This window comes from Chiloscyllium plagiosum, unplaced genomic scaffold, assembly GCF_037043375.1.
Source record: "Chiloscyllium plagiosum isolate Xiang-an unplaced genomic scaffold, Cpla_swu_hap1 HiC_scaffold_7, whole genome shotgun sequence".
In the NCBI taxonomy this organism is placed as follows: Eukaryota; Metazoa; Chordata; class Chondrichthyes; order Orectolobiformes; family Hemiscylliidae; genus Chiloscyllium; species Chiloscyllium plagiosum.
In genome coordinates, this window is record NW_028270145.1 from 33,534,287 (window position 1) to 33,561,468 (window position 27,182).

A 27,182-nucleotide genomic window follows, 5' to 3' on the forward strand; every position below is an offset into this window, starting at 1 on the left:
TCCCTCCATACCAGGCATCATCCTAGTAAATCTCCTCTGAGCTCTTTCCAAAGCTTCCACATCCTTCCTATAATGCAGTGACCAGAGCACAATGCAATACTCCAAGTGCAGCCGCACCAGAGTTTTGTACAGCTGCAGCATGACCTGGTGCCTCCAAAACTCAATCCTTCTACCAATAAAAGTGAACACACCGTATACCTTCTTAGCTACCCGATCAATGGGGGTGACAACTTTCAGGGATCTATGTACATGGACACCGAGACCTCTCTGCTTGTCTACACTACCAAGAATCTTACTATTATTAGCCCAGTACTCTTTATTTCTGTTGCTCCTTCCTAAATGAATCACCTCACACTTTTCCACATTATACTCCATTTGCCACCTCTCAGCCCAGCTCTGCAGCTTAACTATGTACCTCTGTAACCTGCATCATCTTTCATGATCCACAACTCCACCGACCTTAGTGTCATCCGCAAATTTACTAACCCATCCTTCTACACCCTCATCTGGGTAATTTTTAAAATCTTTGAGGAGAAAGTGAGGTCTGCAGATGCTGGAGATCAGAGCTGAAAATGTGTTGCTGGAAAAGCGCAGCAGGTCAGGCAACATCCAGGGAACAGGAGAATCGACGTTTCGGGCATAAGCCCTTCTTCAGGAAGAAGGGCTTATGCCCGAAACGTCGATTCTCCTGTTCCCTGGATGATGCCTGACCTGCTGCGCTTTTCCAGCAACACATTTTCAGCTCATTTTTAAAATGACAAATAGCAGTGGCCCCAAAACAGATCCTTGAGGTACACCACTAGAAACTGAACTCCTGGATGAACATTTCCCATCGACCACCGCCCTCCGACTTCTTTCAGTGAGCCAATTTCTGATCCAAACCACTAATTCACTCTCAATTCCATGCCTCCATATTTTGTGCAATAGCCTACTGTGGGAACCTTATCAAATGCCTTACTGAAATCTGTGTACACCACATCAATTGCTTTACCTGCATACACCCGTTTGGTCACCATCACAAAGAACTCAATAAGATTTGTGAGGCATGACCTACCCTTCACAAAACCGTGTTGACTATCCCTAATCAACTTATTCCTCTCTAGATGATTATAAATCCTATCTCTTATAACCTTTTCCAACATTTTACCCAAACCGAAGTAAGGCTCACTATTCTGTAATTACCAGGCTTGTCCCTACTCCCCTACTTGAACAAGGGGACAACATTGTCTATCCTCCAGTCTTCTGGCACTATTCCTGTAGACAATGATGACATAAAGCTCAAAGACAAAGGCTCTGCAATCTCCTCCCTAGCTTCCTAGAGATTTCTAGGATAAATCCCATCCAGCGCAGGGGCCTTATCTATTTTCACACTCTCCAGAATTGCTAACATCTCCTTCTTGTGAATGTCAATCTACACTCGTCTAGTAGCCTATATCTCAGTATTCTCCTTGACAATGTTGTCTTTTTCCAATGTGAATACTGAGAAAAAATATTCATTTAGTGCTTCCCCTATCTCCTTGGACGCCACACACAACTTCCCACTACTACCCTTGATTGGCTACAGCTCCCTCGCTTGACTACTTCCTCTGTGCCTGACAAGTACATACTTATTAAGGACACACAGTAGCAGAACCTTGAATAAATTCCACATTTCAATTGTGTCCATCCTCTGCAGTTTCCCTCCCTATCCTTTGCATCCTAAATCAGCCTAATCACATCATAATTGCCTTTCCTCCACTCTTGCCCTGTTTCATTGACAGTTTTTATAACACTTGATATTATTGCATATTTGTGATATTTATTGGGATACCATTTGTGTTGTCGCCTGCTAAATGATAGATTTCAGTACAGAGACTGTTGCTAATGGCATCATTTGTGGAGCAACAATAGAAATTGCTGGCGACACTCAGTAGGTTTGGCAGCATCTGTGGGGAGAAAGCAGAGTTAATGTTTTGAGTCTGCTGAGTCTGCTGAAACATTAACTCTTCTTTCTCCCCACGAATGCTGCCACATGTGCTGAGTTTCTCCAGCCATTTCTGTTTTTGTTTCAAGTCTTCAGCATCCGAAATCTTTGTTTTATTATTTGTGGAAGGTGATAGAACAAATTTATTTATTAGACACCCCACAGTCCAAACTACTTTCTATTGTTGTGGGTAAGGTAGAAAATAACTGTACTGTATTGTTGATCAAACTCTGTTTTCAAAGCAGGCAGATTTATCTGCATATCCCAAAAAAAAACTGTCAGAGAATCCAGCATGTTGGACCCCTTCTCATCATCACTGATTACTGCTACCCTCACATACATGTTTCCCAATTAGTCTTGGCCCATGCTTTATAAGTAGCATCACATTTCCTTTTATAAAATGTTTGTTCCTCTGTTAGTGCTTACTTAAATAGCCATAGGTGCTTGAGTGAGAGGTACTCTTCAGATTCAGCTGGAGGGTAATTGTGTTTTTCTCAGAGTGATGAAAGCAGCTGGACAACATTAGAACTCTTTTAACTCTGCTTTTTCATGGTATAGTTATTAGTGCTCTGAAAATAAATGGGCTCATGCTTCTGTTGAAATAGTCACAGCAAAGAGTGTGAATGTGTACATGGTCATGCTAAAATTGCAACATATTCAGAATTTTAATGTCATGTTGGTAATACCAAATGAAGTGGTTTTATCTGAGCTTTCACTGAAACCCTTTGATGGTTGCTAAGAAAACAAAAATGTGTAAATGTTCATTGACTTCCCGGACATATCCAGACTTATGCTGTAGTGTGCATTCTTTGGTACTGTTTCAGAAATCTTTTTATTTTACATCAATAATCAAGGCAAAATTGGATTCTCTGAAGTATTCCGAGTTTAATTCCATTGTAAATGCATGTTTATAAGGTATCGGCTCTGAATGGGTTAATGTTAACTTGTAAATGTGTTTCTTTCAATCTAATGGAGTTATAGACATGACTTACCTGAGTTCAGACAGTTGTAATTATACCTAGCTAGTTAATGTTAATTATACATATAATCTAAACAAAAGCCTGTTGTGTAAGTCAAGTGCCACTTATTAAGACCTATAGTAGTCTAACCTCTACAACTAATAAGTAATTAATAATTACTACTGCCAGGCTTAGACTCAACGTAGAAAGCAAGATTGGACTCTTTTGGTGCAGTGGTAATGCTAAGCCTAGCTAAGCCTGGAGGCCCAGGTTCAAGCACACCTACTTCAGGCATGTGTAATAATATCTCTGAACAGATTGATTAGAATAATATGTAGAAAAGAAGAATCATAGAATAGAATGATAGAATCTCTATTGTGTGGAAACAGGCAATTAGTCCCATCAAGTCCACACCGACCCTTCGAAGAGCAGCTCACCTAGGCCCATCCCGCTACCTTATCCCTTCAACTCCACATTTCCCATGGTTAAACCCCACATTTCCCATGGTTAAACCCCATGGTTATACATCCCTAGACACCATGGGCAATTTTAGTTTTGCCAATCCACTTAACCTGCACATCTTTGGACTATGGTAGGAAACCAGAAACCCACACAGACAAGGGGACTCTTGTATCTATCACCGGGTCCAGAAGTCTGTGGTCAAGTCCTACCTGTTCCATAGGTGTGCAATTACAAAGGGTCTAATGTATCAAATCCAGAAAACTCACTTTTCGACCCTATTTGAAGCTGGTGTGATTATATCCACATACAGCTGGCTTGGTTGACTATTGATGTGGAGTTTACACGTTCTCTTCATGCCTGCGTGGGTTTCTGCCAGGTGTCCTTATTCTAATAAGAATATTCAGTTTTTGAAGGGGTTATGTGGAGGGTTACATAGTTGATCTGACAACTTCAAGGAATGACAAATGAGAGAAAATTGACAATTGAAAAGAAAAAGACTCAGAAAGGGTGGTGCTGGAAAAGCACAGGCAGCATCTGAGGAGCAGGAGAGTGGACACTTAGGGCATGTGCCCTTCATCAGTAATGTTGCTTATGCCTGAAACGTCGACTCTCCAGCTCCTCAGGTGCTGCTTGGCCTGCTGTGCGTTTCCAGCGCCACATTTTTAACTCTGATCTCTAGCATCTGTAGTCCTCACTTTCACCTGATTGAAAAGAGAAAGCTGAGAAGGGATACAATCAAATGCAGGGGCATTTAAAGTGTTAAAGCGTTTGGACAATTGGATTTTATGATTTCATGAATGGGACTCATGCTAGAACTCGTCAAGAACATCTGCATGGAGGGAGAGGGCACTGTTCCAGGATACTCTGCTTAGAATATGCATTGTGCAAACATAATGACCTTTATTAGAACAAGGGTGACTGCAGTGATTGCTGCAACTAACAGAGCATCTCCCATACTAACTTACATATAGCTTTTGAAGATTTCCTGCATTCATGATGCATGTGGCTCTCATTTATTCAATTTAAGCACAACTGGTCATATTTACAGCTAAGTACAACATAAGGAGATAAAAAAAATGAAACGTGAACTTTTTTTTATCAAGAATGTGGACAAGGTGGTGGAAGTAACTAAATAGGTTTTTGTTCGCAAATGGAAATAGGAATATGTCAAGAGAATATGGTGTATAAATGGAAAAACTATCTTCTACTGTCTCAAACCATGTTGTGAAAATGTAGTAGTAATGAGTAGGCAATGCTACTTGAGTATTTAAGTATTACCTAATTTTTATGGTTAATATGGTTCCAATTATCAAATTTCAGATTGAAAAACATATTGGTTATGGGGAAAAAAAACCAAAGAACTGCGGATAGTGGACATCAGAAACAAAATCAGAAATTGCGAGCAAAACGTAATGTTGAGATGCCGCTGTTGGACTAAGTTAAAAATCACACACCAGGTTATAGTCCAACTGGTTATTTGGAAGTACAAGCTTTCAGAGCTTTCAGTAGATGAAGGAGCAGCACTCTGAAAGCTTGTACTTCCAAATAAACTTGTTAAACTATAACCTTGTGTTGTGTAATTTTTAATGTGGATAAACTCAGCAGGCCTGGCAGTATCTGTGGAAAGGAAGCAGCCGTAATGTTTCAGGTCAAGTGACCCTTCTACAGAACTGAATTAATGTATTGTTATTGAATTCCATTTAATTTAAAATGACCTCAACCTGTACTGTCGGGATTTTATGATTTCATGAATGGGACTCATGCTAGAACTCATCAAGTACATCTGCATGGAGGGAGAGGGCACTGTTCCAGGATACTCTGCTTAGAATATGCATTGTGCAAACATAGTGACCCTTTATTAGAACAAGGGTGATTGCAGTGATTGCTGCAACTAACAGAGCATCTCCCATGCTAACTTACATATAGCTTTTGAAGATTTCCTGCATTCATGATGCATGTGGCTAATAAGAAATGTTTGAGTCTCATTTCCATAGATTGTTGCTCCTGGAACAAGTTGCTAGCTAGAGAATAGAGACTATAATTTGAAGGGACACCACTCCACTGTAACTCTGGCTGATCAGGAGTCTCTCCTGCTCTTGTTTTCCAGAGGCTCTTGAAAGGAATTGCAAGTTGATACTCAACATATTTGGTTACATTATAAATGCATCTTCCTTGGTCACTAAGTCTTGGAGTGAGACTCAAACCTAAAGCCTCTGTCTTAGCAACAAGGAATGCTACCACTGCACCTCAAGACACAAGATTTCCCTCCTGAATGCATTTACCCCAAAAAGTGGTTTTAGAGCTAGAAGATCTGCTGTTGACATGATCTTTTTGCTGCTGCAGCTGCAAGAGAAATATTGTGATCAAAAATGACAACTGTATATTGGTTTGACTACATTTGACCATGCATGGGTTAAAATCCCACCTGCTCCAGAGGTGTGTCATAACATATCTGAACAGGTTGATTTAAAATATTTATAGATCAATGGTTGGAGTGCTGATCAAACAGGCTGTGTTATCCTTTATGGTTTCAAGCTTCTTGGAAGTGTTGTTGGAGCTGCACTCATTCAGGCAAGCAGAGAGCATTCATCATACTACTCACTTATGCCCTGTATATGACAGAGAAACTTTGAAGAAACAGCAAGTTAGTTACTTACCAAAGAATTCCAAGCTTCTGACCTACTCTAGTAGCCACAGTATTCATTTGGTCAGCTCAGTTCGGTTGCTGGACAGAAGTAATGCCCAGCATATCAATAGTGGGTAATTTAGTGATGGCAGTGCATTGAAGAACAAGAACAAGTCAGTAAATTCTATACTCTTGGAGATGATCATTGCATGGTATCTGTGCATTACAAATTTTACTTCAATCCTGTCCAGTCACCTAAGCAAAATCAATTCACCCTGGGAGTGTGTAGTTTCTATGGCTTGATGATACCCTGAATTTATTCACTAAGCCATGAGTGCAATTGACTTTACTTGCCTCCTTTTCCTTCCAATCCACTAAGTGTATTTATAATGGCGTATATGAAATGAATTCCTCCTTCATGCTGCACTAAATTTATGATCCAGATATGCAAAATTTGCAGAAGTAAATCCATTCAAATATTTGATTTTATTTTGGTATAATGAAACAAACTTGCTGAAACTGCCTGCTAAATAAATAGTACAACAGAACATTGAGATACTTGAGGAGCATATCAGTTCAACTCTTGCGAGTAAAATTTACTTCCATCTTTTGAATTTTGTCAATTATCAAATATAATTGTTTTCGTTCAACTATTTATTAATTTTGTGCCCATATTTCTGTTTTCTCAAAGATTAATGTTCACACACTGGGGTGGAATTTTAGGTGTAACTGTTCAAGTGGTTGTTTGAAAAAACCTGATCAGTGATTAGTGCTGCACTGTTTGTCTGGATAACGGGAAGGAAAATAAGCAAGTCACCATAATTAAGGCCAATCTTGTCCGAAGCATGCATCTTCATTTACGAGATACTGAAAAGCAATTAAAACTGGAAATGCTGACTTCCTTTCCTTTCTTTCCCCCATTAACACCCAATGCAACCATCCCTAATCTCAATGATAACAAGGTCAGTTAAGATGATATATTAATGTATAAGCTATCCAGATCACTACCATTTTCTGTAGCATATCATGTGATTTAGTCAATATGTCATTTGTCAGCATAAGTTGTTCCCCTCTGTTAGTAATTGATGCCAGGGGAATGATTACCTTGTTGACAGGTTACGATTAGAACATAAACTATTAAACATAAATAGGGATTATAGTTTTAAAACATTCCCATGTATCAGTTTCTTTTTTTAAATACAGTAGGCATTGTAAAATTTATTTGAAGCAGTCTTGAAGAGTCATAGAGATGTACAACATGGAAACAGACCCTTCGGTCCAACCCGTCCATGCCGACCAGATATCCCAACCCAATCTAGTCCCACCTGCCAGCACCCGGCCTATATCCCTCCAAACCCTTCCTATTCATATACCCATCCAAATACCTCTTAAATGTTGCAATTGTACCAGCCTCCACCACTTCCTCTGGCAGCTCATTCCATACACATACTACCGTCTGTGTGAAAAAGTTGCCCCTTAGGTCTCTTTTATATCTTTCCCCTCTCACCCTAAACCTATGCCCTCTAGTTCTGGACTCCCCGAACCCAGGGAAAAGACTTTGTCTATTTATCCTATCCATGCCCCTCATAACTTTGTCAACCTCTATAAGGCCACCCCTCAGCCTCCAACGCTCCAGGGAAAACAGCCCCAGCCTGTTCAGCCTCTCCCTATAGCTTAAATCCTCCAACCCTGGCAACATCCTTGTAAATCTTTTCTGAACCCTTTCAAGTTTCACAATATCTTTCCAATAAGCTTTTCCTTGGCCTAAGGATAGTGTGCACAGTGCATGCTTGGGCATTCTCTGCAACGCATGTGAAGACTTCTCTATATGTTACACAGCAATCTGAAAGTCCCTGCACAAGGTCTGCATAAGTAGGCCACTTTAATTAAATAAATCACACATGCGCTCTATAAAAAGTGAAAAGGAATGCTGTTCACATATAACAACTTTGACACAATTTGTGATTCAATAATTGAAAATTTGTTATATAATGAATTGTGGTTCATTGTGAGGAATAACTAGTTAATGTTAGTCATACATTCAAAGAATAATACTTGAAAATTTTAGCAAACCAACTTGTATCTGTCACATTTAATGAAAATCTTTCACAGAATGTTTCCCTAACTTTGCTGAACAACTCAATGAAAGGCTAAATAAATAACAGTTTGAGGGGGAAAAAGTGCTATAGGCTGCTAATTTCATGTCTAAAATTAGTATTTTCATTACGCGTTTATTTACATGGTTACTGGGTTCTGTGTGGGTAGCAAGTTTGAGGTTAAATAGTGTTAAGTTGACCATAGCTCTTATTCAGATAACTTTAGTTAGTGGTGCATGGTTTGAAGAGAGTAGAGCGTACAGGCAGAAGCACAGGTGTCGATGTAGCAGCGCAGTATATGTTTTCAGTTCCAGCCGTGAAAATATTATCAGTTGATCTTTCATGAATACACGTGCTGGCAAACCATAGTGATGCACATTGCTGGCTGTGCTTTTTATTTGTATTGAGCTTCAAAAAGGATAGCTATCTGTTACTAATCACCTTCTATTAGCCTTTAAGAAAATGTAGACCCAATGTGTATTGCTAATTTCTATATTTTATGTGCACATATATTGCACTGGGAATCTGTGGACGTTAAAAAGGCACCTTGAGAATTAACAACCTCTCTACGTGCATATGGGACTGTTATTCTAAATGTTACAACCTGTGGTAATGAGACCGTTGGATGACTTTGCACCTGTCAAACAGTGCTCAGTAATTTTTAATGTCAGAGTTCCTCTTTTCAAATGACATTTCCATTAAAAAGTCCCCCAATATTATGCTTGATTCAACTTATTTGCATTTGGCTGTTTGCAAAAATATTTTTTGGGAACCATTCAGGCATTCTGCCGTGTTGCAAATGGTACTCTATTATTGTGCTATGCAGTTTAAATGAGGCTTCAGACTTCTGACATTTTTATTTATTATTTAAAGTTTGCACATGATTCTGATAGATTATAGCATGGTTTAAAGGTACATCTTTATTTTGCGGTCAATAAGGCAGGTCTGCACAATTGTACTGTTTGAATATTCATATATTCATATAATTCATCAAAATAAATTGTCTATTTACAGTATGAAGGCAAACAAGTATTCATTAAATTGAGCTAATGAGGGGGTAATTTTATCTAGTATCAAACCAATTAATATATTTCTGTGAAATTCCTGTAAATGCTATCTTAAATCTTTTTGTTAAGCTGTTTATTCTAAACTAATTAATGAATGCATTGCAACACTTTAAATATGCACTACTGGAACAAATGAAATGCACCATTGATAGAGTCATATAGCAGTGGTGGCACTGTTTCACTTAAAACACATTTCTACATTGTGGGGTAGATTTTCCACATACAAGCCTCTGGCCCATCACAAATTCTGTTTAACAAATTACAGATACTATCACTGTACATTTTCAGTTGTTGCCTTCAATACACAGAAAGTTTTGTACAGTGCCAGTTGCACAGACTTTGCTCATGATGACTGGGTCATCACAAGTGATATCCTAAAAAATATTTATTCCTTTTGTGTATTGCCCCATTTCTCTCTGCCTTTGCTGTATTTCTCCATTCATTTTATAGCAGAAATAAATGCTGACTTTCGCCTTCTACTTTATTTCTTACTTAACAATAACACACATTTGAAGGGAGTTTCTTTTGGAGCCCACAGAATATCAGTTAAAACTACTATGGCTTTGGTATTGTGATAAGAGTTCTTGTCACAAACATGTATTCAAGAAACTGTTAGAATCATGATTGCTCTGGAGGAACAATGTCACTGAAAAGGTGAGCATCTGTTAACTGTGCAAATTGTCATGTAGTTACCAGGCAACAAATGAGTCATTGCTGTATCACCTGTCTGAACTACACATCTCTAGTACATCTTAATTTATCTTCTGATAATGATATTCATCATGCATTTTTGAGAATTCTTTTCAGATCACAGAAAAATCTGTTAAAATACTATCAGAAGCTACTTTATCATTGTGATATAAGTAATTTCTCCTGTCATGGGAGTACTATGAGGAAAGAAGAACATAAACAAATGACAAATTCAGTTTTCTAGTTACATTGTTTTCACATCATAATGTTTAAAATGAGTTAACAATTAGAAAGCAATACAGACAGAGCATCTGCTTAGTGTGCTTTGGCCACTTAGATTGTTCAAAAGAATTTTTTCAGTGTTTTAGATTTGGACATTTAAGTCTTATTATCCTTTTAATATAAAGTGTTCAGATTTTTTTTTTCCATGCTATGTTAATTTCATGGACTGAGACATTACTAGTAGTAGTTACCATGATGTTTTGTTCATTCTTCCATTAATACTAAAAACAAAGAACTACCAATGTTGTAAATTAGAAACAAAAACAGAAGTTGATGAAAAAATTCAGCAGGTCTGGCAGCATCTGTGAAGACAAATCAAAGTTAAAGTTTCGGGTCCAGTGACCCTTCCTCAGAATGGTTTTGAGAAAGGGTCACTGAACCCAAAACATTAACTTTGATTTCTCTTCACAGTTGCTGCCAGACCTGCTGAGCTTTTCCAGCAACTTCTGTTTTTGAATACTATAAACAGTCCTTGTGATCCTTCAAACTTGTGAAATTTAAACTGGACACACCTGCAAGCAAGAAGTTCAAACTCAAATAAAAACTTGAGTTGTCTGGTGTTTGGTGGCTACATAGGGCTATGGACAAAGACCTTTTGTTCCAATTGTAGGAATATTCAGTTGCACTAAATGGAAAAATGTGTCTTTGAATTACATTTCTGTGAAAATTGTTCTAAACTACCCATTACCTTATTAGGTGATTTTGTGTAGGGTTCCTCTTTCTTTTAATTTAGTGAAGATGTTTTCACCAACATATTCAAATAATGTTATGTACCAGAAGCTCAGGAAATAGTTATGACACTTGCAAGATATATGTGCTGTACATAAAATGTTTAATATTTTACAGATGTATGCATATTTATCCTGACCAACCTGACCAGAGTATGTCATTTACATAAAGATTCAATATGATTATGTTCATTATTACTAAAGTTAAATAGAGATAATGCTATTCTGGATGTATGTGAGCAGTTCGCCATACAGATGTTATTATAAATGCATTTGAGCAATTCCCCTTTGGATGTTCTACATTGGCTCCTCATCTCCTCAGGGAGTGAATTGCAAATACTTATTCACAAATACCTACATGACCTTGCCCACCTTCTGTCTATAATCATCTCCAGCTGTGAGATTCTTCACCTGCCTACATGCTTCACACCATCACCACTTATTCCATGCTTCTGTTGTTCATTTTCCTATTAGCCCACTCCACCTACTCTCCAGAATCATTGCTGTGAAATACTCTAAGTCTCTACTTTCCTCCCAACTTTATCGACATCCTTTGTAAACACATCTTTCTGACCGCACTTTTGGCTACCTTACCTAACCCTACCTTTTGTCCGCAATGAAGTCTTGTGGGATTTTTTTTCATCCTTTGCTTACACTGTACGAGTGTAAGTCATTGTTTTTTCTCTGTGGCAGACAGATTAACCACAGAAACGCAGCTTGCAGGATCCATTTTGTCTTAAAAGAGCATTTGAGCTGAATCAAGTAAAGCACTCAATTGAGGTTATGAAGGAAATGCTATAGCAAGTAAATATAATTTTCATCTCACAGTGCCCCATTTCCTTTAATATTGAATGTATTGTGGCGTGTTTATTCTTTTTATTGCACTATTTGTATTTTTAAAATTACATGTCTCAAAGATATAAAATGTTAGTTTAGGAATGACCAAAAACTAACAGTGGACATAAAAACTCAATAAATAATGGAGATTGAACCAAGTGTGGTGAATTGAAACTCTGAAACTGTTTATATCCAAACCACTAGGAGTAGCAACTGACTTCACATCTGCTAACTTTGTTGCTATCAACTCAGTTAAAGGCAGAAGTGCAGGGAAGGATGACAGCAACCTGCTTTGTTCTTTAACAACTTCTTATGACTTGCAACTACTGTAACTTGTAAGCTATGATTTCTTGTATTATCATTCGTCTAGCAATTCATTATAAAATGTTTAGCCCAGTTGATTGGACTTCCCTCTTAACTTGATCAATGTTTGCTTGGAATGCACAGCCACTTGGCAGAGTAGGAACAATGGTCAAAAAGCTGTCTTAACTTTGGGCTCTATCTTAATATTTCACACAAAAATATATGGTCCCATCAATCTCTGCCTTATTGAATTTGTTTCAGAATACTGGTAAATTTGTTCAATTTTCAGATAGCCTCAGGCATTGGTATCAAGTATAACGTCTAAGCTATAAGGTGGAGGACCTTTGCACAGGTTTATAGTTGTCATCCGGATTGAGAAATGTGCAACCTGACTTCATTCTTTGGAAATTGGCAAATGAAAATAGTTTCAATGAGGCATTTGGAATAAACAGTATCTGTTTCTACCAAGTATAAACATTAGTAAACAGATACTTTTCTAATGCTGCATTTGTAATACTCTCAGATTAGACTTTCCTTCTTTTAAGATGTTTTTCCTGTTGAGAAAATAGTTTTAAAATGTGAAACCAGAGAAACTTACAATTCAATAGGATGCTACTTGAGTCATTTTGTCTATTCTGGCTCTTTAACAAAATACTTGCTCATAACCCCATATACCTATCTTGTGTCCATTATCCTGCAAGATCCTGCATCATCAAATACCTATTCAACGACCTTTTAAAATTATTTATGGAATTAGCTTTAATCACCTTTTTAATGAATTGCATTCCAGATCTTAGGATGTGTCTGAGTGGAAGTAATTTTCCTCATCTCTAGATCTTTTGTCAACAATTTCAAATCATTACCAAAAGGTCTGGAGTCAAGGAGAATTTTTTTCACTTGTTATGACTCACTGGCCATAGGCAGTGGTTTATCTTTATTCCACTAAAGCCTTTCATCATCTTGAAAACATCATCTGAAGGGCCTGTACTACGCTGTAATGTTCTTGTTTACAGTTCAATTTTCTTTGTTCCTAGGAAAAAAATCCTGATACATATCCATTATGTTCTCATACCTGAAGTACATCTCAGCTGTTTTACTTTGGAGAGATGAACTTGAATGTATAAATGACCTTAATTTTTCCTATGTTCTTTCACCAGTTTCGTGGATGAGAGATTCTTTATGACTATCTAAAATTAAAGAGATTGTATGCCTGTTTTTATCTATTTGATTTATCAGAATGCCATCTGAAATATGGCCAGAATTTGTGCCCAGTGATGGAAGTCTGATTGTATAGTTTACATTTCCTCTATCTCCCAACACTCATACACTCATAATCAGTTATTATTCCTTGAGATACAACATGCGACTAGGTAGTTCTTCAGACAAAGTTTGCACCATGGCCCAACAATGGTTGGCTGTTTAACTTTTCTCTCTTGTTAATGCAGCATATTGGTCCTCCAATGTATTAATCACTGGTGTGCCACAACTAAAATGTTATAATGGAGAATTATTATTTCATGTTTTCAACAAATGCTACCAAGTATAAGCATAGCCCTGTATTGATTAAATCCTAATTTATCTGTCCCAGCGATGTGATCCATCTGAGCCTCAGAAGTATATTTACTTTGAACAGTGAATATTTTTACTTCTCGTGCAAGCTTTCAATTTAGCAGATTAGGTAAGAAAGAGGTCGAATATATTTAACCCCTTTTGTGATCTCAGCACATCCTAAAGCGTCACCAATGGAATATTTTTGAATTGTAATGCATTTGTAATATAGGAATTACATTGTTGTAATGTTTACGCATTGGAATTATTTTCTACCTTGTAGACATGATATAAATGCATGTAGTAATTTTTTTATGGAGCAAGCTCATGGGTCATTCAAGATTACAAAGTCTGTGTGCCTTCAAGAGAGAGCTGGGTGAATTCCTGTTTCAAAAGAAGACCGTGTTTTATAAAATGTAGGTCCATAGCATATGCTGACTATATTGGCAGTGTGGTCTCCTGGAAAAGATCCAAGTGAGTTGAAGAGAAATTTCTTGTTTTTTTTCCTTGAATGGCCTGGCTGATGGTGGTCAAGTATGCAAATATGGGAATGCTATCTGAATTGTGATGGTCCAGGTATCACATTTATTTGGGACAGGCTTCTTGGACCAAGTGTTCTTTCACTGCATTTTGAATTTAAATGTTTACAATAAAATCTCCTAATCTATATGTATGAAGTATTTGCAGAATTGAGATGGCGATAGCCTAGTGGTATTGTCTCTGGATTATTAATCCAGAAACCCATATAATTTTTTGGGTACCCAGGTTTGATTCTTGCCAATGCAGATGGTGAAATTTGAATTCAATAAAAATCTGGCTATAAGAGTCTAATGATGATCGTAAATCCTTTGATGATTGTCAGAAAAACCCATCTGGTTCACTAATGTCCTTTCGGGAAGGAAATGGCCATCCTTATGTCGTCTGGACTACATGTGAACTCCAGACAACAATCTGGTTGTCTCTTAACTACTCTCTAGAATAGGAAATGAATGCTTGCTGAGCCAGCAATACCATCATCCTATGAAGGATTAAAAATATAGAATATTTCAATGCATTATTTTAAATGGTCATACATTAATCTGTTGCCATTTATGAAAAATAAATTTTCATGTATTGCTTATGTGGCGTGTGATAGTTGTATTTGTTCATGTAACATTTCCTCAAATAGGTTTAAAACATTCTATAGAGCATTACTGAAGGCACTTCATCTGCCAGAGTCAATTGTCAGTTGGTCATAAAAAGATAGGAAATAAGAGCAGGAGTAAGCCATTTGTCCCCTCAAGCTTACCCTTCCATTCAACAATACCATGGCTGATCTGCTTCAGGCCTTAACTACTCTTTCATGCCAGCTCAGCATAGTTGATATATGAAAAATCTATCTACCTCCTCTTTGTCTGTATGAGTAACTTATATGAGAAAGAACAACATACAGAACTAGCATGGGAAAGGTTGGAAACTGACAAGGGGTAAATTCCTCCAGTGGAGATCCAACTCTGTCACAGTGGATTGGACTGAATAGTCAAGAGTGTGGTGCTGGAAAAGCACAGCAGGTCAAGCATCATCCAAGGAGCAGGAGAATCAATGTTTTGGGCAAAAGCCCTTCATCAGGAATGAAGGACTGAATAGTCCACTGTGCTGAAACAATTCTGTGCTGATGTCATTCAGTGAACTGCAGTGTTTTTGTTGACATTTTCTTTCTCTGAGATTATAGTTGTTATGCAAAAGCAAATTGTGGGTGCACCAGAACGTCATTATTTACTGAATTAAGTCCTATATTTGTTCCATACTGTCGAGCATCTTTCTATGGGTGAAGAAAAAATAATGGAAGCTGTTTGCTTTCCTTCTTTCTAGCAACAAAATATTTATATCGTTGCTGTAGCATAATAAAGTTTTTTTATGTAATAACAGGAATTAGAAAGTCAGGCTTAGTAGTTGGCACATTGGGGCAGTGTAAACTTAGTGAGTCACCCCATGTCATCTTCACCTGGCTACATCAACAATCACTTTGTAAAAGCCTGGGGGCCTATAAAATACTTTTATACTGCTTTTGAGTAATTAGCTTGAAATCTCTGTCTGTCTTTGTTTTGTTGTTATTGGGTCCACATTGAGGAATTGTTTAACATTACTTCCAAGTCATATTGGCAAGATTTGTGAACGACACTGCATTTTATTCATGGCAGGATTGGCTGAAAAATAGGGTGGAAAATTTCACAGATAACAAGCTGTCCTTCCAATATAAATGCTTGAACAGTGAAAGATACGTAACTTTAAAATTGGCATTGGTTGCTACCCATTACAGAAAAATTCTCAGCAGGGTGTGTGAAGAGGCTTTTGAGCACATTACCTGATGCCATCCAATGATGGCATACAATTATGGTGAAATGAATGGGTAGGCTCCATAAACAGCACTGATGCCATTGCATCCTGTTTTAATGGCCCCACCTGCCTGCCAAACTGCCCTTAAGGTAAACAAGCAGGAGGCTGGAAGAACTCAGTAAGCCAAACAGCATCAAGAGGTGGAGAAGTATAACCCTATTTCAGGCATCCTGAAGAAGGGTTATACCTGAAGCATTGACTTCTCCACCTCAGAGAATGCCTGAAGAAGGGTTATACCTGAAACATTGACTTCTCCATCTCAGAGGGCAGCACAGTGGCTCAGTGGTTAGGACTGCTGCCTCACAGCTCCAAGGATCTGGGTTTGATTGTAGCCTCAGGTGACTGTGTGCATTTCCTCGGGGTGCTCCAGTTTTAACATCCCCACCTGCCTGCCAAAGTGCCCTCAAGGTATACAAACAGGAGGCTGGAAGAACACAGTAAGCCAAACAGTATCAGGAGGTGGAGGTCAACATTTAAGGTGTAACCCTTCTTCAGGATGCCTGAAGAACAGTTATACCTGAAACATTGACTTCTCCACCTCAGCGAGTGGCACGGTGGCTCAGTGTTAGCATTGTTGCCTCACAGGGCCAGCAACCCGTGTTCGATTCCAGCCTTGGATAACTATCTGTGTGGTGTTTGCACATTCTCCCCATGTCTGTGTGGGTATCCTCCAGGTGCTCCGGTTTCCTCCCACAATCCAAAGATATGCAGGTTAGGTGAATTGGCCATTTTAAATTGCCCATAGTGTTCAGGGATGTGTAGGTTAGATGGATTAGTCAGGGGTAATGTAAAGTAATAGGGTAGGGGTATGGGTGCTGGATTAGTGGTGCTAGAAAAGCACAGCAGTTCAGGCGGCATCCGAGGAGCAGTAAAATCAACATTTCGGGCAAAAGCCTTTAATCAGGAATACAGCAGGGGAATGGGTGGGATACTCTTCAGAGGGTCAGTGTAGACTTGTTGGGCCTAATAGCCTGTTTCCACGTTGTAGGGATTCTATGATAATTTCTGTGATTCCACCTCCTAATACTTGTTGGCTTGCTGGGTTCTTCTAGCTTCCTGCTTGTCTACTTTGGATTCCAGCATCTGAGGTTTTTTTGTCTCAAACTGCCCTCAAAGAGCATAAAATTCAGCCCATACTAAAAGTCTGATAATTTCTTTAATGACTCAATCAACTAATCCTTCTAGTTTATTTCTTGAAGTGTAAAGGGGTTGGACATCTGTGCTGTTTTTTGGTTTCACTGGTGGATTTGCAGTAGGGGCTTTACAGCGTCTTGGATCTCCAGCATCTGCAGTACTTTGCCTCTTATTTAGAAATGCCTCTGTGGTTAGAAGAGAACAGTTGATTGTTTTATCTGCAATTCAACTTGTCTAGATATGGTAAAACAGATGTAATAGCAGAATAATTGATTATTTTAGAAATATATCTAAATAGCAGAATGAACTTTAAAAACTGTTCTCACTTTTCAGCAGACACATTCATAAAATAGGCTAATTACAGAGATAGAATTCTGTGAAACTTGTGTACAGATCCTGGGTTGGACGAAGAGTTGCTTTTATTTTCATAAGCAGAACACCATTATAAATACACTGTAAGCTTACCAGTCTGGAAATCTATTGTTTGGAAATGCAAGTTGTCTGGAAATCTTTTGAGCAAATCCAAACACTTCTTCAATATTATTGACATGATTTTAGAATAGTATTTGAGATCGCAAGCATACAGCATTTGAATAAGTAAAACTATTAATAGTTTGTAATGTTAGTTTTATCAACATTTTTATGTTTCAGGTAAATATTTATTACTACTGTGTTTTCTAGTTCTCTCACATGTAGCTAGATAGTCTGATGTCATTCTATAAATCAGGAAATTCTGAAATCCAGAAATGACTTGGGTTCCAAGCATTTCAGACTGGTGAAGCCACAATGTGTTATCAGGCATTTCTATATTTCAACAGTGACTATACTTCAAAAATCTTTAATTGACTTTGAAGAACCTTGGATGCCCTAAAGCTGTGAAATACCAGTATGTTTTATTAGCAATAGTCCTGGGGACCGACTACTTACAGAGTAACACAGATTGAACTTGAGGCTCTCAACAACCATTATTCGTCATCTGCATGAAGGGATTTGGGGGAGCACATGGATGTGCAAAGTTTGAATTAGAAAACTGATAATGACAGAAATACTTTTTTTTAAATTATCATGCAAGAATCTTCGAAGGCTTATCCCCAAAGACAAGAGGTTGCAGTAAAAGCAAATATTGGGATATTTTTCTCAGACAAAACAAAAAACATAAATATCCTTTTCATAAGAACTGGTTAGACCTAAACTAAAATGCTTGATATAGAGACACTGAAAAAGATTCAGACAAGAGTCACTAGATTGATGTCTAATCTGTATTTATGACAAGCTTTGGAAGCTCTATCCATTGTATTCTAGAGCAGGGTAATTTTGAGGAGATTTGATTGTAGTCTTTAAAATAATCAAAGGATAATATTTGGTCTGGGTGAATCAACAATTTGACTTAGATATTCAGAAAGGACCAGCTTTAAGCTACCCACCACCTCAATGCCGAAATATACTGAACCCTAAAAATCCCCTAGATTATATATGACCTCCACCACCACCACCACCCTGACTGACCACTTCTCACCCCCTGGATGAACTTTATAGGAAGCCACAGACAGACTGGCCCTACCTCCAGGTTGGGTGCTGAGTGGCTCAGTGGCAAGCACTGCAGCTGCACAGCGCCAGGGACCCAGGTTCAATTCCCTCCTCTAGTGACTGTGTACTGTTTGCACATTCTCCCCATGTCTGTGTGAGTTTCCTCTGGGTGCTCCGGTTTCCTCCCACAATCTAAAAGATGTGCAGGTCAGGTAAATTGGCCATGCTAAATTGCCCATAGTGTTAGGTGCATTCGTCAGGAGTAAATATAGGGTAAGGGAATGGGTCTAGCTGGGTTAATCTTCGGAGGGTTGGTATGGATTTGTTGGGCCAAAGGGCCTGTTTCCATGCTGTAGGGTATCTAATCTTGATTCCTGGCCCGGACTAATTTTATCAGAGTTCCAAAACTGACCATAACCTAATCCTAGACTGCAGTGGTACAGACCCCTTGACTTGTTTTGGACCAACCAAATGATGGTAGTCAAACTAGAAAAGGCCTAGCCTGCACTGACCAGGGCTCTAACTCCCACCACCACCACCCATCATCCCCACTGACTGGATCCTACCACCCACTGCAGTGAAATATGTCTTTTACATATCATGCTCTTCAAGCATATGTAGTATGTTTGCTGCTAACATGTGACCTCCCATTCCCATTTACTTCTGACTGGTTTTGTTTTATTTTCTGTGCTAAAATTTTCCTTTTTGGCCATCAGCTAGTAGATTTTCTTCAGTGCTAAAGTGTTTCCCCTCAGCCACAAGTTGCTTGTTGCTGTGCATGTTAATTTGCTACTTAGGAGAAAAACTGAAGCCGAAGCCTGCTTGTAAGTATGCAGATACTGCTGTGTTGCTGTTGCCCAGTGGGTGGTTTGAGGATCCCGGAAGGCATTATGCCAAATGTTAAGGCACCTGCTGCAACTGTACTGATTCCATGTATAGAGATTGTCCAGCACATCCATGTACAAGACTGAGGCTGAGAATCTACATGACCTGTTTTTTGCTGTTGAGGTTTGGAAACATCGAATTTCTTGATTGGGCAGAAGTTAATTGGGAAGGCAAAAATTCATATGGTGAGAAAATTATGAGATGTAAATTTCTCACCAACACATAGTTGATCTCACCATCTGAGGAGGAACAATTACTTAATTATAGTTTTTCTTGATGGCGCAAATCTGATTTTTGCAATCTCCTCTGATTAAGGCATCATCCTTGCCTTTGTTTCTGCCACCTCCTAGAGGGGAAAACCACACCTTAGGTGCCTGCTTGTGAATAGAAGCAAAAGGTGTTGCTGTTAAGTTACAATATGATATTAGGATTAGCTCACGAAATAACTTGGTCTTCTGATCTAATTAGTTGAGTAAAGATCCTGACTTTTTCTTTCTAGCAGTGCCATTTTCTGGACATAATCCTGTGACCTACTTAATTGTTCTGTATTTGTTTGAGAGGTTTAAACCAATGATAATATGGACTAGGGGAAAGTGAGGACTGCAGATGCTGGAGATCAGAGTCGAAAAGTGTGGTGCTGAAAAAGCATAGCCGGTCAGGCAGCGTCCGAGGAGCAGGAGAGTCGACGTTTCGAGCATGATCTCTTCATCATGAATGAATGGGGCATAATATAGGCTATCCAAAGGAATAATAAAGGCTGCCCAAATTAGAAATTGTCCAGATTTCAATCTATAGAGCCATTATTGTCCTAGGTAACGATATGAATATTGCTCATTGGCATTCACTGTTGTGTTATCATTGATTTATTGCAGCCAAATGCAACACTACAAAGTATCAACTGACCACTGTTATATTGATATTATTATATTTGAATAATGAAACTATTTCAAGGATATTGCAGCTTTATTGACTGTGTTATTGGTATTGAACGAGTTTGCTCTGTGTTGAGTAATGTAAAATGTTAAATGATGAACGTAATGGATTCGGACTTTCCTAGTGACCCTGGTGATGTAAGATATACCATACTGAAAATAATATCATTACAAACCCTACATAGTGAATATTATTAGTTCATTGATATATACTGTAAAGAAGATGGATAATACTCCACCTGTCTTTTCATATATTCTGTAGTATTGCCATTCTAATATCAGTTTTGCTAGTCTTCTTCCTATATGTCTTTCTGTCTTTCTATCTCTATGTTTACCTTTAGATTGACTGCCTTTATTTATACTATATCTATACTGATAGCTTGCACAAATAGCCACTCTTTTGTTATGAAAAAAATGTAGAAACTGTCTGGTTTCCTCCCACAGTCCAAAGATGTGCAGGCTAGGTGGATTGGCCGTGTTAAGTTACCCATAATGTCCAGGGGTGTGCAGGCTAGGTGTGTTCGCCATGGTAAATGCAATGTCACAAGGATAGGGTAGGACGCTAGGTCTGTGAGGGATGCTCTTTGGAAAGTTGTTGTGGATTTGATGGGTCATTCAGCCTGCTTCAACACAGCAGGGATTCTATCATTCTATGCTGAAAGAACGTTGATAAAAGTACAAACAAGACATACACTGTTTGAACATCCAAAAGTTATCATAAGTTAAACTCTGTTTATGTATGTACATAGTACATTTTGAAATCTACTTTAGGCTGTTCTCTTATACTTCATCTTCCCCAGTTTTCGAAGAGCAAACATTATGAAGCAGCTTCTTATAGCTTGATAATAGTTAATAAACATATTACATGCATTGCTATGGAATATTATTTATAGTGACAGTGAGGAAAATGAAATAAGATTTTGTAACATTCCTAAGCCCAGTCAAACATCACTTGCTGCTGAGTCCACCGGAACAAAACAATAAACATTGTACATGGAACTTTCTTAATACATCAACCTTGTTTTCAATCGCAATCCCATTCACTGATTGAACTGGTAAGCCAGGAGGTTTGCAAGGGTTGTTAAAGTTGCCAATTTTGCAGTCTGTTTGTATCTCATCTTATCCAAATTTCTAAGTAGTAATTTACATATTGTCCATGTAATTTGTTACTGTAGCTCCATTTTAAGTGTTTTAGTTAAATGTCAGCATTATCGTCTGTAATAATTTAAAACAAATTGGTTTTAATATTCTTAAGTTATTTATTCCATATGATTTGTTGTTAGTTTTGTTAATATTTTGTAGAAACATGATTCTCCTTATCCTTCTCAACTTGATTGCACCAAACCAAAAGGTAACTTTATTGTGTTTGTTTCCTAAAGTGCATGGTTATATTCACCAAAGCACCATTTTGATACTATTCCTTTTTTCGGTATCATATCATTTGTATCAGAAGCAAGCATATCCCTGTGAAATTTACATTAATGTATGGAATTTACAATTTGTGATATTTAAGACATTTGTATTCTTACAAGTGCAACTCACAACAGTAAGTTATTTTTAACTTTTATATTGTCCCAGAGGATTAGTTGTAAAGCACTTGACATTCTGTTGATTTTAATGATTTTTGACAAGATTTGTAGCTCAAGTTGATGCTGTATGTAAGTTAGCTCAATTCTGTTGATCTATTAATATTTGTAGAATTTTATGACATGTAGAATATATTAAATGAATAGGTATTTGTTGTGCGTTTAGACATACTATTATCTGTTTTGCGTATGAAAGGAACTTTAGCATTAAAACCATTGTCCCTAGACTAAAACCAATGAGAAACATAAACATTTAATTGTAACAAACTCTATTAAACATGTATTATTGATTTTTTAAAAATCTCATTAAACATGTACATCTCTATAACTCTGTGATCACTTCTGCAATTTCAACCGCTTTGCTCTAAGGAACCAAAAGATTTTAACAGCACAGCTGGGTAGTTTTGGCAGTTAAAACGTCAATGTCCACACTCAAATCCAAATCCTAGTTCTAATCTAAACCATTATCACATTATTCTCATTCAAAGTGTTAGGCTTGTTCTTGCACATATAAGTACAGAAAGCCTCATGTTGAATTACTAGCTAACTTTTAAAAGAGGGAGAATACAACACTGAAAGATCTGACTTGTTATGCACGTTGTCAATACTGAGCACTATCGGGAATGCATCTTGCAGTTTATATGCATTCCAAACTGTTCCAATCAATAAACATTTTTAACGTGATAATCAAAGTGCATATTCCAACTATGCTCCATATTGAACTGTTTTGTTACAAATGATGACTGGGCTAAATATTCTTGCAATCTGTTAGATGCTTTTTTTTAGAAATGCAGAGGCCAACAAAAGTATTACTTATTTTCGCACATTTATTAACTAGTTAATGGAAAATAATCTGATAAACTATTTAAATTTTCAATTTTTCAAATCTGTAAATATTAATTAAGAGCTGTAAGATTATCACATGTATTCAAGAAAATCTCAGATATCACAATCTGTTCAAACATGCCTTGAAATCTCACATAGGGTCCACTATCAAGATTTTCAGCTTTTGCAGGGAATAGTGGAATGAAATCCCTAAAATATTGATAATTTCAACACTCCTGAAATAATGTTGTGTTAGTTGGTTGTCAGAAGCAAATGGCTTTAATTATAATGAGACACTTTAAATTATTAATTATAATAAGTTATGATAATTCACTTTTAATTATAAAAAAATCTTTAAAATACCATTAGAAATTCTAGAATGCTACAAAATAACAACAGCATTTGTATTATGCAGTCATCATGAATCTATAGCCTTTTTATTACCTATTGAAGAACTCATCAGGTCCCTCTCGAGAAAGAAAGTACAAAATTGAACATACTTTAAAACTGAATTGCTTAACAACTGCATAAGAAAAATTTTGTTCTTCATGAACAATGGAATTGGCTCAAAATAATCTAACTGTTTTAATATTTTTAAGAAACTCAGATATTTAAAATACCAACATACGAGAGTTTCACAAGTTATTTCTCTGATCAAAAAGAGTTTTGAAATTCATGAGGTCTACACTTTTAGCCAGTCCAACATATGTATGTCTTAAAAAACGCTCAGTCTAACCTCCGTGTAGTTTCAGGGACAATGAACATAGGTAATGGAACCAGAAAGTTCTGTTGCCTTTCATTCCCTGAACTGCACCCTGTCAAACAAGACTGACAGCCCCAAATGCCAACCACATCATAGTAAGAAGTTAACAGAGGACACACAGGTAAAGTTGTTAGGGAAGTACTCAGTAATAACATATAATAAAATCTAATTCTGGTGGCTTTCCCATTGCATGTGTTGTTGTAGTGGTTTCGAAAAAAGATGAGTCAGTAGCACTTGACTGCTTCTGTACGTATTTTGCTGATAACTATAGGTTAAATTTATGTGTTGCCTTTGATTCATGCTTAATGAAACTAATGGTGCACAGTTTCCCTTTAAATACTCTTTATGCTTATTGAAAATGATTGATATAATAATGATGATGTAACTTGAGTACAATTTCTTCCACAGTGGGCAAGCCTCACAAGTGCAACTACTGTGGTAGAAGCTACAAACAGCGCAGTTCACTGGAGGAGCATAAAGAGCGCTGTCACAACTACCTGCAGAATGCCGGCGTGGAGGCCACACAGCCCATGAATCACCAGGGTGGGTGGGATGACGTGAAGGAGTTCCAGTTTGCAGTGACTCCTCAATAGTTTTATCTTGAAACTCTATCTTTTCTATCTTGATAGTGTATCCATTTTTAGATATTATTAAGCATGTTTTCTGTCATAAGCAGAATAGCCAGCCAACGCAATTAATTTTTATTATCAAAGCTACCAATACTAAAAGGAAATAGTAAAACAGAGGCATCCTGATGTGGGTATAGTGTTACTTCATAAACTATATTTTCCTACTACACGTAATATTATGATTGAATGTTCGTCTGAAAAAGTGACTATTACCTTTTCAGATTTTCCTATTAGTGCTTTCTCACCCAAGTATTTCCATTCTGGCAGTAATGTTTATTCAGACATTTCCAAAAGAAATATTCAATTCCAGTAACCAACTATTGACAGTTCCTGTATGTGTTCTTCCAGAATGGAGGTTAGATTAATTCAGAGAAAAAGATCAGAGTGTGTCTTTTTATCCAGATGTCAAAAGTTTACAGTAATAGACATTTCTTTTTAATTGGGTCACAGATACTAAATGGCAAATCTGAAATATATTAAAATATAAATCCACAGCATGATTAAATATTTTTTAAAAGCTGGCAATTTGAAGCTTCCAGATTCACAGGGAATATTAGCTGAGTGACCTGTTTCTGTGCTATGAAACCTGTGTAATTTGATGTAAAATTGTTAGATTATATTATGGAAACAACAAGGTCATCTTAAAATTAATTTTTAAAAATAAGTTAGGATTAGTTTTTCAATTTTTAAAAAACATCCTCCAGCTTGGCATTATATTTTGGTTCACCATTCACTTCCAAATGACTGCAAGGTTGCAGCACATTCCAGCTACCTAACTTCTTAATTTTCGCAAATTATTTGCAAATTAAGTCTTCCCCTCATTCCTCCTCACCTCAAGAAAAATGTTGCCACTTGGTATTTAGTGTATAATTTCACTCAGCACCATATAAAGTCTGAATGAAGGTTTTCTTTCAATTTTCTTTCTTAACACCTTTAATACCTTTTGGTTTTCTCCCGGTGACACATTCGGTTGCTCCAAAAAAAGGATGAGACAAACAAATTTCCCTCATGAATCTGATAGTTAAGGAAGAGAAAGACATTGTGTTGCCAGGAGAAGGACAGTTGTCCAGATGATTCTTTCTGATTTTGAAGAACTTTGGATTTAGGAGCAGGAGTCAGCTATTTGGCCAGCTCTGACATTCAAAATGATGATGGCTGATCCGGTTGTGGTCTCACTCCACTTTCCTGTCCCATCCCCATTACCCATGACTTACTTGTGTATTGAAAATCAGTCTAACTTAGTATTGAATGAATTCACTGATGCACCCTTCATTATTTTTCTGTGGAAAAGAATTCCACATAGTAACACCCCTCTTGAGGAAAAGTAATTCTCCTCAAGTCTGCCTTATAAGGTAGAACTCTTATTTTTATACTGTACCCCTAGTCCTACTGTCCTAACCAAGAGAAAATATTCTTCTGTATCTGTAATGAACCTGTAGCTATAATGTGTTACAGGATAAGAGCTCTGGACAAGAGAAGAGTTCATGGTGTAGGATAACATATTTAGCATGGATGAAGTTTCTTCAGGATCTTTTACATTCAAATAAAATCACTTCTCGTACTTCTAAACACCACTGGGTATAGGCCAATCTGTTCAACCTTTCTTCATGTGATAAGTCCTCATCACAGGAGTCAGTTGAGTGCCCTTCAGTGAACCGCTGCTAATGCAATTACATCCTTTTTATAATAAGGCCAAAACTGTATAAAGTACCCTAGATATGTTCTTATCAGGGCCCTCTTTAATACAATTTCTTGACTTCTATATATCGTTCCCTATATATGCCAACATTCCATTTGCCTATCTAATTACATACTGTATCTAAATACTAACTGTTTGTGATTCATGTACCAGGATACTCAGTCCCTCTCTACCACTGTGTTCTACAATTTCTTTCCATTTAAATAATGTACTCCTTTTCTATTCTTTCTGCCAAAGTGAAGTTCACATCTTCCAACATTGTACTCCATCTGCCAATTTTTTACTCCTTACTTAATCTGTCTGAATCTTTCTGCTGACTTTCTGCATCCTTTTGACAACTTATTTTCTTAATTCTTTTGGTGTGATCGACAAATTTAGCTACCTTGCATTCAGTCCCTTCATCTAAGTCATTGATACTGATTGTAAATAGTTGAGGGTTGAGTTCACTGATTTATGTGGAATTCCACTAGATACAGCTTGCCAATCCAAAACACATCAACTTATTCCTATGCTTGCTTCCAATTAGCTAACCAATCAATGCTGATATGTTGCCTCACACCGTGAACTCTTATCTTGTACAATAACCTTTGATGCAGCACGTTAGCAAATGTCTTTTTGGAAATCGAAGTACATCATAGATGCAGGTTCATTTTTTTCATCAGTTTGTAACTGGAGATTCTGGGCAGAATGTTCATTTGCCTACTGGTGAAAGGCAAGCCTGAAATTTCCTGCTATCACTATGTGTACCAATTTACTAATATGGTCTTTCCTCCGGGTCATTTTTATTCAGGGTGTTGATTAGAGCTATTCACTCTCAGGTTACTCATTAAGCTGTTTAACAGGCCTAATAAGCCAACTCTGCGGACATTGCCTGGAATTTCCAATTGGTACAAGAAACCCACTGAGGAATGTGCATGGCCGAGAAATGGAGATGACCTCCCAGTTGCAGGCTAAGGAAGACGGCAGTGCTCTGTTGTTGTTGGAGTTTCCCCTTCACCTGCGCCTTTCAAAGCTGTAGGATTACATCTATTACCATTAGCCCTTCATAATGTTGGCCTGGAAGCTATAGCCTTTTTGAATTTAAAAATTTTGACCTCTTCAGAGAGTCCCTCAAAATTTAGCCCACTGATCCTCTGCATGACAATCTCCCTCCTTTGTTTGGCCTCTATCTGATTAATTCTGCAAGGAATTGCTATTCTTTGATTTTTCTATTTCAAAAATTCCTGTTAATAGTGGAGCTATTCGCTGGCAATGTTCTTCATTAC

At 37.5% G+C, this 27,182-nt stretch overlaps 1 protein-coding gene across 10 annotated transcripts in view; it reads left to right on the forward strand.

Moving 5' to 3' along the window:
• LOC122551441 (zinc finger protein Helios-like) overlaps window positions 1-27,182 on the forward strand; it is a 229,577-nt gene that overhangs the window by 186,202 nt on the left and 16,193 nt on the right. For all 10 annotated transcript variants that reach the window (XM_043693360.2, XM_043693354.2, XM_043693353.2 and 7 more), the window contains one exon: window positions 23,998-24,132. In XM_043693360.2, coding sequence (XP_043549295.2) covers window positions 23,998-24,132 — 135 coding nt within the window. The remainder of the gene's footprint in view (window positions 1-23,997; window positions 24,133-27,182) is intronic.